Source organism: Geotrypetes seraphini, chromosome 3, assembly GCF_902459505.1.
Source record: "Geotrypetes seraphini chromosome 3, aGeoSer1.1, whole genome shotgun sequence".
NCBI classification, from domain to species: Eukaryota; Metazoa; Chordata; class Amphibia; order Gymnophiona; family Dermophiidae; genus Geotrypetes; species Geotrypetes seraphini.
The window spans coordinates 74,344,011-74,358,709 of NC_047086.1; the positions used below are offsets into that span (position 1 = coordinate 74,344,011).

General features: G+C 43.3%; 1 protein-coding gene across 1 annotated transcript in view; it reads left to right on the top strand.

The window, feature by feature from the left end:
- Positions 1-14,699, top strand: part of CSMD1 (CUB and Sushi multiple domains 1) — a 2,397,241-nt gene that overhangs the window by 2,342,172 nt on the left and 40,370 nt on the right. Inside the window, exons 66-67 of the mRNA XM_033936341.1 lie at positions 1,843-2,004; positions 7,202-7,314. Of these exons, the coding sequence (XP_033792232.1) occupies positions 1,843-2,004; positions 7,202-7,314 (275 nt within the window). The remainder of the gene's footprint in view (positions 1-1,842; positions 2,005-7,201; positions 7,315-14,699) is intronic.

Genomic DNA, 14,699 nt, shown 5'->3' on the forward strand with positions numbered 1-14,699 from the left:
ATGTGTGGAGTGGAACACCATAGTTTGAGCTAGTGGTGACTCCTCCTTGTTTTTTCTTCTTAGTTGTTTTTGATTGGTTGAAAGTGGCTGATGTCATTTTGGATCTGCTTTTAAGCCCAGTCAGTTGCTTCTGCGGGCTCTCCTGCTTCCCTCCCAGCCGGTTCTGCTCCAGCCTTAAGATCCTGATGAAGGGTTTCACCCGAAACCGGTTGATCCTATGACTATTCTGGTCTCCTGCAATGCTCATTGACTTCATTTGGCTCGCTTTAAAAAGCTAAGTTGGCTGTGGTTTCATTTTGTATCTTGGGGATTAGGCTGGGGAGGACTCTATGAGTGGGTTTTCAGTTTGATTCACTCTCTCACTAGTTCACTGTTTGTGACTTATTTATTGTTATTAATTCTGCACAGTTGATTTTGCACACTAGGGACGCCCGATGATGGTGTGCAGGCGGGGTGATTCACCTCCGTCTTTGTAAGTGGAAGCGCTGGAGTTTGTTCTCCCGTCGCTAACAACCTCACACTGAGAGCGCCCCTATCCTTCAATTGATATTTGGTACCTGTGTGGTTTGGTTTGTTAGGAGTGATTAGCTGATAGACACACTCATAGAGTCCTTATTGACATTTTTTGCCTCCTTTTTGTATCTACTTAGGGAGATCAGACACAAATGGGCGGTGGCCTAGCACTCAGCTGATGGCATGGGGGGGAGATGCATCTGGAGGTAATTGAGGGGGGAAAGAAAAGGCATACACCTTTTTAAGCACCTTTTGGCAAACTTAGAGGAGCTTATAGTTTAGTTAGTGATCTCCCTAAGTGGCACAATTAGCCCCCTTTCCGTTTGTTTCATTTCTAGACTGCACATCCTAGTAAATCTAAGTGGTTTATTGTTATACATAATACACATGGCAAAACAGAGCTTAATAAACAACGTATCACACACACATCTTTAAACATTTTATTCATTTCCTATACACATCCATGGGGGGAGGGGGTGGAAGGGAGGGAAATAAATAAATACTGATGGTGACATGCAATTGATCACGAGTAATTTGAAAAACCATGACAGAATAAGTTACACTTTTTGGTGGGTGAATGTATGCACTACATACAAATATGAAAGAATTAATGCAGAATGTAAGGGATTTAGTGGTGTTTTTAACAAAGTTTGGAGCCCATTGACTAAATTTATGGAGGTATGATAATATTTCTTTTATTCATTTCCTGTAAACATCCATGGGGGGAGGGCGGTGGAAGGGAGGGAAATAAATAAATACTGATGGTGACATTTAGGTAATTTTATTACTTATTTAAATCATATATTATGTTAAAATGTATTATTATTTAATATATGAAATTTGAAAATCCTGAATTATATATAAGTTGCCTGTACAGATAATAGTGCATTGTATGCAATACCTACTGTTCTTTATTTGTTTGGCACTGTTTTTAGTTTAAAAATCAATAAAGATTTAAAAACCTTTTCTAAAAGAGTAGACCTTTATTATTGACGCCAAGGTAAAAGTAGCTGATTACATATTTGTGCAAATAGGGAGGGATTATTTACATTTGGAACATCTACGTATGCTAGCAATTTCAATTTAAATTTTAAACTCCCAATGCCAGGTTTGTTTGTATTTTGTCCTTTCATATAGGCATTGTATTCTAATATTACTTTCAACATGTACTGAAATATAATTTAAGATGGATTATCTCTGTAGTATGTTTCTGCTATATTTTAACTCTTTATTGATTCGTACTCTTGTGTGCAGCAGGAATGGTACAGTAGGTTTTATCAATAAGTCTTTCATTCTTATCTTGATATCCTGATGATTATTTTTGTTTAGTTCCTTCAGATGTATTTTTCATGAATTCTATATGGGAAGGCTTCTTTGAGTATCTTGGGAAACAGCAGACTGCAACTCTAACAGTTGACTGGTTTAATACTACAAGCAGTAAAGTGAACGCAACACTAATTGAAGCTTCCAGTGTAGAGCTTAAGTTATCAGGTAATTTAATTTAATTTCCACTGTAAAATCTCTCTCATAAATAGTTGTAGGAAAATAAAATAGTTGAGCTTTCATGTTACTACACATTCTCGTACTTACTAAGCTATTGGATTCCGCCACAATATTTCAAGATGAAATTATCAGAACTTAACGCTCTATTATACATTGTAACTTATCCTATTACTTTACAAATAAACATGAACTTTACCTTGATAACTTTCCATGAATAACACAGTCTACAAGGTTTAGAATAAGCTGCCTTTTTTGTTTTGCCTTATTTGTACTTTATATTTCATATTATTTAATATGCATTGTGAAAAATGGCAATGCACACATAGCATTATAGTAACATAGTAACATAGTAGATGACGGCAGATAAAGACCCAAATGGTCCATCCAGTCTGCCCAACCTGATTCAATCTAAATTTTTTTATTTTTTTTCTTCTTAGCTATTTCTGAGGCAAGAATCCAAAGCTTTACCCTGTACTGTGCTTGGGTTCCAACTGCCTAAATCTCTGTTGAGACTTACTCAAGCCCATCTACACCCTCCCAGCCATTAGCTGAGCTGAGCCCCTGTAGGTGGGATTTGTGTAAATGGGTTGCGAGTGTGGGAGAGATAAAGGGAAGTGATGTGGGCAGTGAAGGCTAGAAGTGCACATGGAAGAGATAGAAATGTAATGAAAAGACAGACAGCGGACATGTTCAAAGGTCCAGGTGTGCAACTTTATTTCAAAGCTCAACCTAATAGTGCAATGGCTCGACACGCACATGTTTTGGCCAATCCGTCCTGCCTCAGGAGCCTTGTTAATGACTTTCACTAATGTGTAAAGCAGCCCTCAATACACATAACAGCTTCAGAAAACACTTTTAAAATAACTCTTGCTACTGTTCAGAGAAGCATATAACGTGACTACTCTGGGTGGCATATATCATGAGTAAGCACTTCTGAGAAAAGCTTGGCACTATCCATTCCACATACCCCTCTCATCTATAGAGCGTTAAGTCTGAGCCATTGCACTATTAGGTTGAGTTCTGAAATAAAGTTACACACCTGGCCCTTTGAACATCTCAGATGTCTGTCTTTTCGTGTCTGAAGTTGAGATTTGTTTCCTTGTTTTGTTTGCCAGAAATAGAAATGTAACAGAATTCTGGGTTGGTGGAGCTAAATAAACAGTGGGAGGAGCTGTGTTAGGGATTGGTATAAACTTTTCATGGACTTGAGGGATTAGTCTGTGAGGAACAGGGAACGGGAGGGTTAAGTGTCACCTGTTGTAATTCCACACACACACACACACCACCCTGTCTGCTTTGTTTCATGTTATGGTGGATTTTATAGTTCTTGGACTTTGGGGTGTGGGTTTAGCAGAGGTTTTCGGTAGGATGGGGAGGTCACAGCGACGGAGTGAGGGGCAGAAAATGAGGGCATTGGGCTCAGATGCAGATGAGACGTTCATAAATAATTAAAATGTAGCACTCAAAGGCGACACCGCTATGAAGAGAGGCCTGGCCTGACATTACCGTGGGTCATGTTTGTAAGATGTTTTGAAAGTATGAAATTAAAGGGAGCTAGTTGTGTCACCAAACAGCTCTCTGGGATTGTGAAACTGCTTTGGGGTACTTGATGTTTTATTTGGATTGAATTGTGAGTTAAAGATGATGTTGTATATTTGATTTTTTAGCCTGTCCTCTCAAAAGAGCTCAGAACAGGTTAAAAATCAGGTACTCGAGTATTTTCCCTGTTTGTCCCAGTGGACTCCCAGTCTATGTAATGCACCTGGGGCAGTGGAGGGTGCTAATTTGTAGCTCTAACCAGTACGCCACACTCTCCTGATATGAATAGTTAGGGTCGAATACTTTTTCCACAAATTTGTATGAATGTGTTTATTGGTTATTTGTTGTTTGTTTTATATATATACTAGTCTTTAAGCCCGTTACATTAACGGGTGCTAGAATAGATGTGTCTGTCTGTCTGTGTTTCTTTATCTCTCTCTCCTTGGCCGCTGTCTGTGTCCTTCTGTCTCCCCCCCCCCTGAGCAAAGCTGTCTGCCCCCCAGCACACATCTCCCCCCAAAGTAGCCCCCTTTCCCTCTCTCTAACTGTCTCTCCATGGCCCTCTTCTGTCTTCCCCCCAGAGCAAAGCTGTCTGTCCCCAGCACACCTCCCCCCAAAGCAGCCCTCTTTCCCTCTCCCTATCTCTCCATGGCCCCTTCTGTCTCCCCCCAGCATACCCCTCCCCCCAAAGCAGCCCCCTTTCCCTCTCCCTGTCTCTCCATGACCCCTTCTGTCTTCCCCCCAGAGCAAAGCTGTCTGTTCCCAGCACACCTCCCCCCCCCAAAGTAGCCCCCTTTCCCTCTCCCTCTCCCCCTGGCCCACTGTATTGATCCCCTTCTTACCCTCTCTCCATCCCGGCTTCTTCTGGCCTGCTCCTCTTCAAAGCAGCCTGTGATCGTGGTGGCCGGCTTTAGCGAACCTCGCAGGCCGCTCTCCAACTCGGTAGCACGTTCCCTCTGACGCAATCCCGTACGTCAGAGGGAACGTGCTACTGAGGTTGTAGAATGGCCTGCGAGGTTCTTTAAAGCCGGCCACGATCGCAGGCTGCTCTGAAGAGGAGGATCATCAGTGGCGGCGGCAGCAGTGAGCGAGGGCGGGAGGTATGTTCCCTGCTGAGGACGCGGGCAGGGAGAGAGCTTGCCTGCGCTTCTGGTTGGTGAGTGAGGGCGGGAGGAGGGGAGTGGCCAGAATGTTCCCTGCCGCCTGGTTCTAAAATGGAACACGGCCACGGATCACACACCACAGCAGCAAGGATCACACTGTTTTAACAGCGCATGCGCCGGTAAGCTTTTATTATATAGGATATATATATATATATATATATATATACAGTGGTACCTTGGTTTACGAGCATAATTCATTCCAGAAGCATGCTCGTAAACCAAAATACTCGTATATCAAAGCGAATTTCCCCATAGGAACTAAGGGAAACTTGCTTGATACGTTCCCACCCACCCCCACCCCCCGAGGCCTGCAGCGCTGCTCTACCCCCCCCTCCCGAGAACCGGCATTGCTCCCCCCGAAGGCCCCCCCGCGTGATCCGCCATCCCCCTGCGATCCGGAACCCTCCACCATGCGATCTGGTATCCCCCCACTCATGTCTCACCCCCCCCTGACGCGATCTGAAATCCCCCAGCACCCACCCAAACACACTGCCTACCCTGATCTGGCCACTGGCACCAGCACCAATGCACAGGACATGCCGATGCCCAAAGATCTGCGTCCTCTTCTTTGCTGGTCCTTGAGCATCTGCACATGCTCAAGGCCTTCGAGTTCACGCTCTCTCCGAGATTTTCGGAGATCACCGAGAATCTCAGAGAGAGCGTGAACTCGAAGGCTTTGAGCATGCGCAGATGCTCAAGGCCCAGCAAAGAAGATGACGCAGATCTTCGGGCACCGGCATGTCCTGTGCGTTGGTGCCGGTGCCGGTGGCCAGATGGGGGTAAGCAGCATGTTCAGGTGGGTGCTGGGGGATTTCAGATCGCGGCGGGGGGGAGGGTTCGACGCAAGCGGGGGGATGCTGGATCACGGGGGGAGGGTGCCGGGGGTGACGCTCGCAAAACGAGGCAAGCTCGGTTTCCGAGGCGCTGATTTTGCAAATGTTTTGCTCGTCTTGCAAAACACTCTCAAACCGGTGCACTCATAAACCGAGGTACCACTGTGTATATATATATATATACTAGTTTTTTAGCCCATTACATTAACGGGTGCTAGAATAGATGTGTAGACTTAGGCATTTCTTTCTTTCTATCTGTCTGCCTTTCTCCCTGCCCCCTTTCTTTCTTTCTGTCTCTCTCCACCTGTCTGTCTTTCTTTCTGTCTCTCTCTCTCTCTCTCTCTCTGCCCCCTGCCTGTCTGTCTTTCTTTCTGTCTGTCCCTCTCTCTGCCTGCTGTCTTTCTTTTTCTTTCTTTCTTTCTTTCTTTCTTTCTTTCTATCTCTCCCCCCTGTCCAGCAACACCCCTTCCCTACTACCCCTGTCCAGCAGTAGCCCTTCTCCCTTCCTTTTACCTCCCCCCTGTCCAGAAGCTCCCCTTCCCTGCTCCCCCTATCCAGCAGTAGCCCTTCTCCCTTCCTTTTACCTCCTCCCTGTCCAGAAGCACCCTTTACCTGCTCCCCCTGTCCAGCAGTAGCCCTTCTCCCTTCCTTTTACCTCTCCCCCTGTCCAGGTTTTGGCTTATCTGAAGTCTCCCGGTTTTCGTGGTGGTCTGCAGTAGTTCCGGGCTTGCAGCGTCCCAGGCTCCAAGGGAAACATCACGGAGGGAAGCCAAAGTTTAAACCGCCGCAGGCTCCTTGTGATGGAGTAACCGCCACACGCTAATTCTTGAGATGGGGAAACCACCGTCGAAACCGCTGCATGCTCTACTGTGCATTCGGAAACCGCCAAACTCTCCTTCTGCGCATGTGGTGGCACAGAGGCACAAAACACGGACGCACGGAGTGCATATGCATGTGACATCATCACGTCACACCAGCACATGTGCAGATGACCTCCTGATAAGCGAACACACTGAGGGGGCGGGGCTGGGGCGGAACAGGGCGTGACTTGGGTGGAACAGGCCCAGAAGAACTGGGCATGCCTGGGGGCGGGGCCTTGGTTCCGGATTTTCAATCTGGTAACCCTACTGATTCCTAACTGTAGCTACCACTCCCCCTCTATACCCTCTACTACCTCCCATTTTCTTATCCCTGTTCTAACCTTCTTAGACCTACATACAATTCCTCCAAGTTCCCAGTCCCTTCATTCCTACTTGCCTCCTCCCCCTCCCCATTGCCCCAAACCTCCTTCCTTAGTCAAATGTCAGGCCGCTGCACGTTTGTAGCTCTGACCTCCCAATGCAGCACGGTCAATTCCTTATCTAATCATCTCATCACTAACCATCCGTTAAACAGTCCTGTTTCTTAATGATGTCTACAAAGATATGAGTTAAATTCAAATAAACAAGCAAATGTTCATCTCCAAACAGGTGGTCCAAGAACTTTACTAATCTACATATTTTGTATACTCTAAAAATGAGTAGCCCTATAAATGTGTGGCCCTCAAAAAGCATAGCTGAGAACCTTTGTGCTCAATGATGGATTTCATCTCAATGATTTATGTTCAAACAATAAATTATTATTTAAAGTAATGTCTATGTTTTTTTGAAGGGGTTTACAAGAAAGAAGAGGCTCATTTGCTTTTAAAAATCTATCAGATAAAGGGGCATATGGAGACTTTTGTAAACAAGTTTGAAAATGAAAACTGGGCATTGGATGGTTATGTAAGTATATAAAGTTAATGTACTCTTATAATGGAAGTTAACAAGGCAATTAATTCTCAAGACCATACTGGTAGATTCAAAATTGCAAATACTTTTCTCACATTGACTTAGTATTAATTCTCAACAGTGAAAATGCATATAATTTCTGTTTTTAAATTTCCTCAGAGATTTGCATCTATCTTTTCTGTGAAAAAGAATGCATTCAGTTTTGAAACTGTAAAAACATGTGTGTTGTTTCCTCTCTGACCTTACCCAGCCTGTAAGACTGCTTGCTTTTCTGCTTTTGACTCTCATGTCTATCTTTACCTAGATACAAAATAGATAGTTTTCAGATTTATTTACATGCTTAAGTAGTTGTGTACTTGAGTAAATGGTTTTTGAAATTTGGCCACCCCCAGCTCAATTAAGAGGGACTTATATATTCCATAACAACTGTCACTATATTGTACATATAATCCCTTAGCTATGAATTTTCAGTGGCACTAAATGGATAGTGCTACCAAACATTCCATCTAAGGGAGGAAGTTATCAGGAACTATTGTTAAGATGCGTTATTTTAGGTAGTCAATTAGATAAATTAATCTTGAACCTGTTAACCCCAATAATTAGTAACTAGGTCTTGTTGCATAAAATAGGGCCTATGCTAATACTACATGAGCTAGTGGTGAAATATCAACATGAACTAACAATAAGATATGTTAATTACACTCTTAAATGGTCTGGCACTACCCTTATAGTGCCAATGGAGTGAGGGTGCTTTATCTAGCTACTATATCTAGCTGTCCTAATTAAACCAGTTAACTACATATGTATACCATTTGAATATTGCTGTTATACATATAGCTATTGGTGGCCTTTAACGTTGATAAGGTTAATTTTATTAAGGATAAGTGACAGAACGGACAATTAACATGCCTCTTGTAAAATTATTCCTGCATATAAGTATATTTGATTTTTTTAAAAATGAATACTTGTACAGAATTCAGATGTAAGACTTAATGGGGAACAAGTTTTGGGCACAGCCGAGGCACCACCATGATGCATATGTGCCCTCAGATTTCTATAAAGTTAAACATAGAAGCATGACGGCAGATAAAGGCCAGTTGGCATATCCAGTGTGCCCATCTGCAGCATCTACCATCTCCTCCTCTGCCTAAGAAATCCCATGTGCATGTGCCACGTTTTCTTGAATTCAGACACAGTCTTTGTCTCTACCAAAAAACTATTCCCCACATCTACCAACCTTTGTAAAAAAGTATTTCCTTAGATTACACCCGTGCCTATCACCTCTTAACTTCATCCTATGCCCTCTCATTCCAGAGCTTCCTTTCAAATGAAAGAGACTCGCCTCATGCACATTTATGACACATTGATATTTAAATGTTTCTATCATATCTCCTCTCTCCCAAGATATACATACTGAGATCTTTACTTCTGTCCCTGTATGCCTTATGATGTAGACCACCAAACGTTTTAGTAGCCTTCCTCTACTGCGCAGCAGCCTCTAAGAAGGCAAACAGGATGCTAGGTATTATCAAGAAAGGTGTTATAACCAGAACAAAAGAAGTTATCCTGCCGTTGTATCGGACGATGGTGCGCCCGCATCTGAAGTACTGCGTCCAATATTGGTCGCCGTACCTTAAGAAGGATATGGCGATACTCGAGAAGGTTCAGAGGAGAGCGACGCGACTTGTAAAATGTATGGAAAACCTTTCATACGCTGAAAGATTAGAGAAACTGGGGCTCTTTTCCCTGGAAAAGCGGAGACTTAGAGGGGACATGATAGAGACTTACAAGATAATGAAGGGCATAGAGAAAGTGGAGAGGGACAGATTCTTCAAACTTTTGACCTGGCGTGGATAACTAAAGAAGTGAAGAAAGCGATAGGTGATAAGAAGAATTATTTCAAGAAATGGAAAAAGGGCAAAACCGAGGAGAACTGGAAAGAACACAGGAAGTATCAAAAAGAATGTCACCTCGTGGTTAGAAAAGCAAAAAGAGAATATGAAGAGAGGCTAGCCAGGGAAGCACAAAATTTCAAACCGTTTTTCAGACATGTTAAAGGGAAGCAGCCGACTAGGGAGGAGGTGGGACCGCTGGATGATGGAGATAGGAAGGGAGTGGTGAAGGAGGAGAAAGAAGTGGCAGAAAGACTAAACATGTTCTTTTCGTCAGTATTTACAAAAGAGGACACATCTAATATACCGGAACCTGAACAAATCTTCAAAGGAGACCAAGCAGAAAAATTAACATCCATGGAAGTAAGCCTCGAAGACATACACAGGCAGATAGAAAAATTAAAAACTGACAAATCACCGGGCCCGGACGGAATCCACACTAGGGTACTGAAAGAACTAAAGGAGGAAATAGCGCAACTACTACAGCAAGTCTGTAATCTATCCCTGAAAACAGGTGTGATCCCGGAGGATTGGAAGATAGACAATGTTACGCCCATCTTTAAAAAGGGATCGAGAGGTGACCCGGGGAACTACAGATTGGTAAGTCTGGCCACGGTTCCTGGGAAAATGGCGGAAGCACTGATAAAACATAGCATCGAGAAGCATCTAGAAAGGAATAAACTTATGATAACAAGCCAACATGGTTTCTGCAAGGGAAGATCATGCCCGACAAACTTATTGCACTTCATCGAAGGAATTAACAAACAGATGAACAAAGGAGACCCCATAGACATCGTATACTTAGACTTCCAAAAAGCCTTTGACAAGGTACCCCATGAACGCCTACTTCGAAAATTGAAGAACCATGGGGTGGAAGTAGACGTACACAGATGGATCAAGAATTGGTTGGCAGGTAGGAAGCAGAGGGTAGGAGTGAAGGGCTACTACTCGGACTGGAGGAGGGTCACGAGTGGTGATCCGCAGGGGTCGGTGCTTGGACCGCTGCTATTCAATGTATTTATAAATGATCTAGAAACAGGGATGAAGTGTGAAGTAATAAAATTTGCAGACGACACCAAACTATTTAATGGGGCTAGGACTATAGATTTACAAAGGGACCTGAACAAACTAGGGGAGTGGGCGACGAGATGGCAGATGAAGTTTAATGTAGAGAAATGTAAAGTCTTGCACATAGGAAACAAAAATCCGAGGTACAGCTACACGATGGGAGGGCTGTCATTGAGTGAGAGTACCCAAGAAAGGGACTTGGGGGTAATAGTGGACAAAACAATGAAGCCGTCGGCACAGTGCGCAGCAGCTGCTAAGAAAGCGAATAGAATGCTAGGTATAATCAAGAAGGATATTACAACCAGAACGAAAGAAGTTATCCTGCCGTTGTATCAGGCGATGGTGCACCCGCATCTGGAGTACTGCGTCCAATATTGGGCACTGTACCTAAAGAAGGATATGGCGATACTCGAAATGGTTCAGAAGAGAGCGACACGCTTGATAAAGGGTATGGAAAATCTTTCATACACTGAAAGATTGGAGAAACTGGGGCTCTTTTCCCTGGAGAAGCGGAAACTTAGAGGGGATATGATAGAGAATTACAAGATCATGAAGGGCATAGAGAAAGTGGAGAGGGACAGATTTGTCAAACTTTCGAAGACTACAAGAACGAGAGGGCATTCGGAAAAATTAAAAGAGGACAGATTCAAAACCAATGCTAGGAAGTTCTTCTTCACCCAGAGGGTGGTGGACACCTGGAATGTGCTTCCAGAGGGCATGATAGGACAGAGTACGGTTTTGGGGTTCAAGAAGGGATTGGATGATTTCCTGAAGGAAAAGGGGATAGAAGGGTATAGATAGAGGATTACTATACAGGTCCTGGACCTGATGGGCCGCCGCGTGAGCGGACTGCTGGGCATGATGGACCTTTGGTCTGACCCAGCAGAGGCATTACTTATGTTCTTATGTTCTTATTTCATTGAGTTTGGCTAGTAATGGTGGTCAACTGAGTCAAGGGCGGTGGATATGTTAAATTGAAGGAGGATTGCCTGGTGGCCAGCACTCAAGTATTGCTTGATTTTGGTCATTAAGGTCAATAAAAGGACCTTTGTGCTATGATTTGAGCAGAAACCAAATTGAGTGGGTTGGAGGCAAGTTATAAAATAGAGCTGTTATAAAATAGAGCTGGTAATAAAAACAGATATTCTCTCAAATGTTCTGGAGTTTTTACTATGGCCATGAATAGGACATGTTGAATGAAGGTGCACTTTAATCCTAGTTCTATGTGGCTTATTTCTATTGTATAGATCTGATGGAGTGCAATGGCATTTCTTTTAGTGAGAGTAATACAAAAGGGTCAAAACAACTTGGTAAGATTAAGGCAATTAAATATGTAGTATGTGAATCTGATCTAAATATGAACCATACTGGGACAGACCGAAGGTCTATCGTCCAGTATTCCATTTCCAACTGTGGCCAACCAAGGTCACAAGTACCCAGCAAGATCCCAAAAAGTAAAACAAATTTTACGCTTTTCATCCTAGGAATAAGCAGTGGCTTTCCCCAAGTCCATCTAATAGTGGCTTATAGATTTTTGTTTTAGGAAATTATCCAAACCCTGCTAAGCTAATTGCTTTCACCACATTCTCCGGCGATGAATTTCAGAGTTTAATTACATGTTGAGTGAAGAAATATTTTCTCCAGTTTGTTTTAAATGTACTACTTAGTAGTTTCATAACATGCCCCCTAGTCCTAGTATTTTTGGAAAGAGTAAACAAGTGATTCACATCTATGTGTTCCACCCCACTCAGTATTTTATAGACTTCTATCATATCTCCCCTGAGCTGTCTCTTCTCCAAGCTGAAGAACCCTAGCTGCTTTTGCCTTTCCTCATAGAGAAGTTGTTCCATTCCTTTTATCATTGTTGTCACCCTTCTCTTTACCTTTTATAATTTATTTTATTTTAGTATTTATATACCACTGATAGTCAGACACTCAAGCATTTTTCCATATTTGTCCTGTTGGGCTTGCACTCTACCTAATGTGTATGGGGCAATGGGCAATCAAGTAACTTGCGCAGCATGGGATTTGAACCCACAACCATAGGGTGCTGAGGCTGTGGCTCTAACCACTGCACCACACACTAGGAACTTGTGCTGTAAGGTAGCCTATTCATTTCTAGTTTTTTCTTTTACACTATATGTAATATTTTTACTTATATATAATTTTTAAAACAAGGCAAATGAAAAATAATGGAAAAAGAAATGGAGAACAAATCTAAACAAAAAATTAAAAATAGTTTGCAACTCATGGTTCAGCCATGGTTCACATTTCCAAGGGCTCCTTTTACTAAACAGCGGTAGAGGTTTCTAAACTAAACTAAACCTTAGGTTTGTATACCGCGCCATCTCCACAAGCGTAGAGCTCAGCACGGTTTACAGGGTTAGGTTGAAAAGGAGCTACAATGAAGGGTTATAGGAAAGGAGCTAGGAAGATAAAGAGGGACAGGGAACCAAAAAGCGGGAAGTGTTAGATTTTTGAAAAGAGCCAAGTTTTCAGGTGTTTGCGGAAGGATTGGAGGGAACTTGAAACTCTGAGCGGGGATGTGAGATTATTCCAGAGTTCTGTGGTTCTAAAGGGGAGGGATGTTCCTAGTTTTCCTATGCGGGATATACCTTTTGTAGAGGGGAATGATAGTTTCAGTTTTTGGGAGGATCTAGTGGAATTAGGGTTAGAGGAATTCCAGAAGAGTGGGATAACGGGAGGGAGGATGCCATGTAGGATCTTGAAGGCTAAACAGGCACATTTAAAGAGGACTCTAGAGTGAACTGGGAGCCAGTGAAGTTTGGACAGGAGTGGGGAGACGTGGTCGAACTTGCCTTTTGTGAAATTAAGCTTGGCCGCGGCGTTCTGGATTAGCTGAAGTCTATGGAGTTTTTTTTAAGTTAGGCTTAAATAGATGGAGTTGCAATAATCCAGTCTAGAGAGGATGGCGGATTGAACAAGGACAATGAAGTGAGAATGATGAAAGTACGATCTCACTTTCCTCAGCATATGAAGACTAAAGAAGCATTTTTTTACCAAGAAGTTGAGGTGGTCATTGAAGGAGAGAGAGGAGTCTATGATGTTGCCAAGGACTTTGCTTGTAAACTCAAGCTGAAGAGTGGAGCCGGAATATAATGGGATGGAGGTGGGTAAATGATCTAATATTGGGCCGAGCCAAAGTAATTTTGTTTTGGACTCATTCAATTTCATTTGTACAGAATGTGCCTCAGGATGGAGGTTCATTATACATGCGGATATGTTCTCAGCGAGATTAGTGAGGTTCGAGTCGGTCTCGAGGAGGATGAGGATATCGTCAGCATAGGTGTAGAGAGTTTCCAGGGGGGATAGGTGAAGAAGTTTCAGAGAGGACATGTAAATATTGAAAAGGATAGGAGAGAGGGGTGAGCCTTGCGGGACTCCACATATCGGCTTCCAGGGAGGGGATGAAGTACCGTTTATGTTAACGGTATAGGAGCGTAAGCGTAGGAATTTCAGGAAACTACAAAGCCATGGCATAGAGGGAGATATACAAAGATGGATAGGCAAATGGCTGGAAAACCGAAAGCAGAGAGTGGGCATAAATGGGAAGTTCTCCGACTGGGAGAAAGTGACTAGTGGTGTACCCCAGGGCTCGGTACTTGGGCCGATCCTTTTTAATATTTATATCAATGACCTGGAGGAAGGAACATCCAGTGAGATCATCAAGTTTGCAGACGATACAAAACTATGCCGGGCAATCAGATCGCAGGAGGATAGAGAGAAACTCCAGAGCGACTTGTGTCAGTTAGAAACATGGGCAGAGAAATGGCAGATGAAGTTCAATGTGGAGAAATGCAAGGTAATGCATTTAGGCAATAAAAATAAGGAATACGAGTATACAATGTCAGGTGCAACTCTGGGGAAGAATGAACAAGAAAGGGACCTGGGTGTACTGATAGATAGGACCCTGAAGCCGTCGGCACAATGCGCGGCAGCGGCAAAGAAGGCAAATAGAATGTTGGGCATGATAAAGAAAGGAATCTCGAGTAGATCGGAGAAAGTTATAATGCCGCTTTATAGGGCAATGGTCAGACCACACTTGGAATACTGCGTCCAACATTGGTCTCCCTACCTAAAGAAGGATATAAAACTGCTGGAGAGGGTGCAGAGACGAGCAACAAAACTGGTGAAGGGTATGGAGAGACTGGAATATGAGGATAGACTTATAACACTAGGATTGTTCTCCCTTGAGAAAAGGAGAATGCGTGGGGATATGATCGAGACCTTCAAAATACTGAAAGGAATCGACAAAATAGAGCAGAGAAGATTATTTACACTGTCCAATTTGACACGGACTAGAGGACATGTAATGAAGCTAAGGGGGGACAGGTTCAGGACTAATGTCAGGAAGTTCTGCTTCACTCAGAGAGTGGTTGACACCTGGAATGCCCTCCC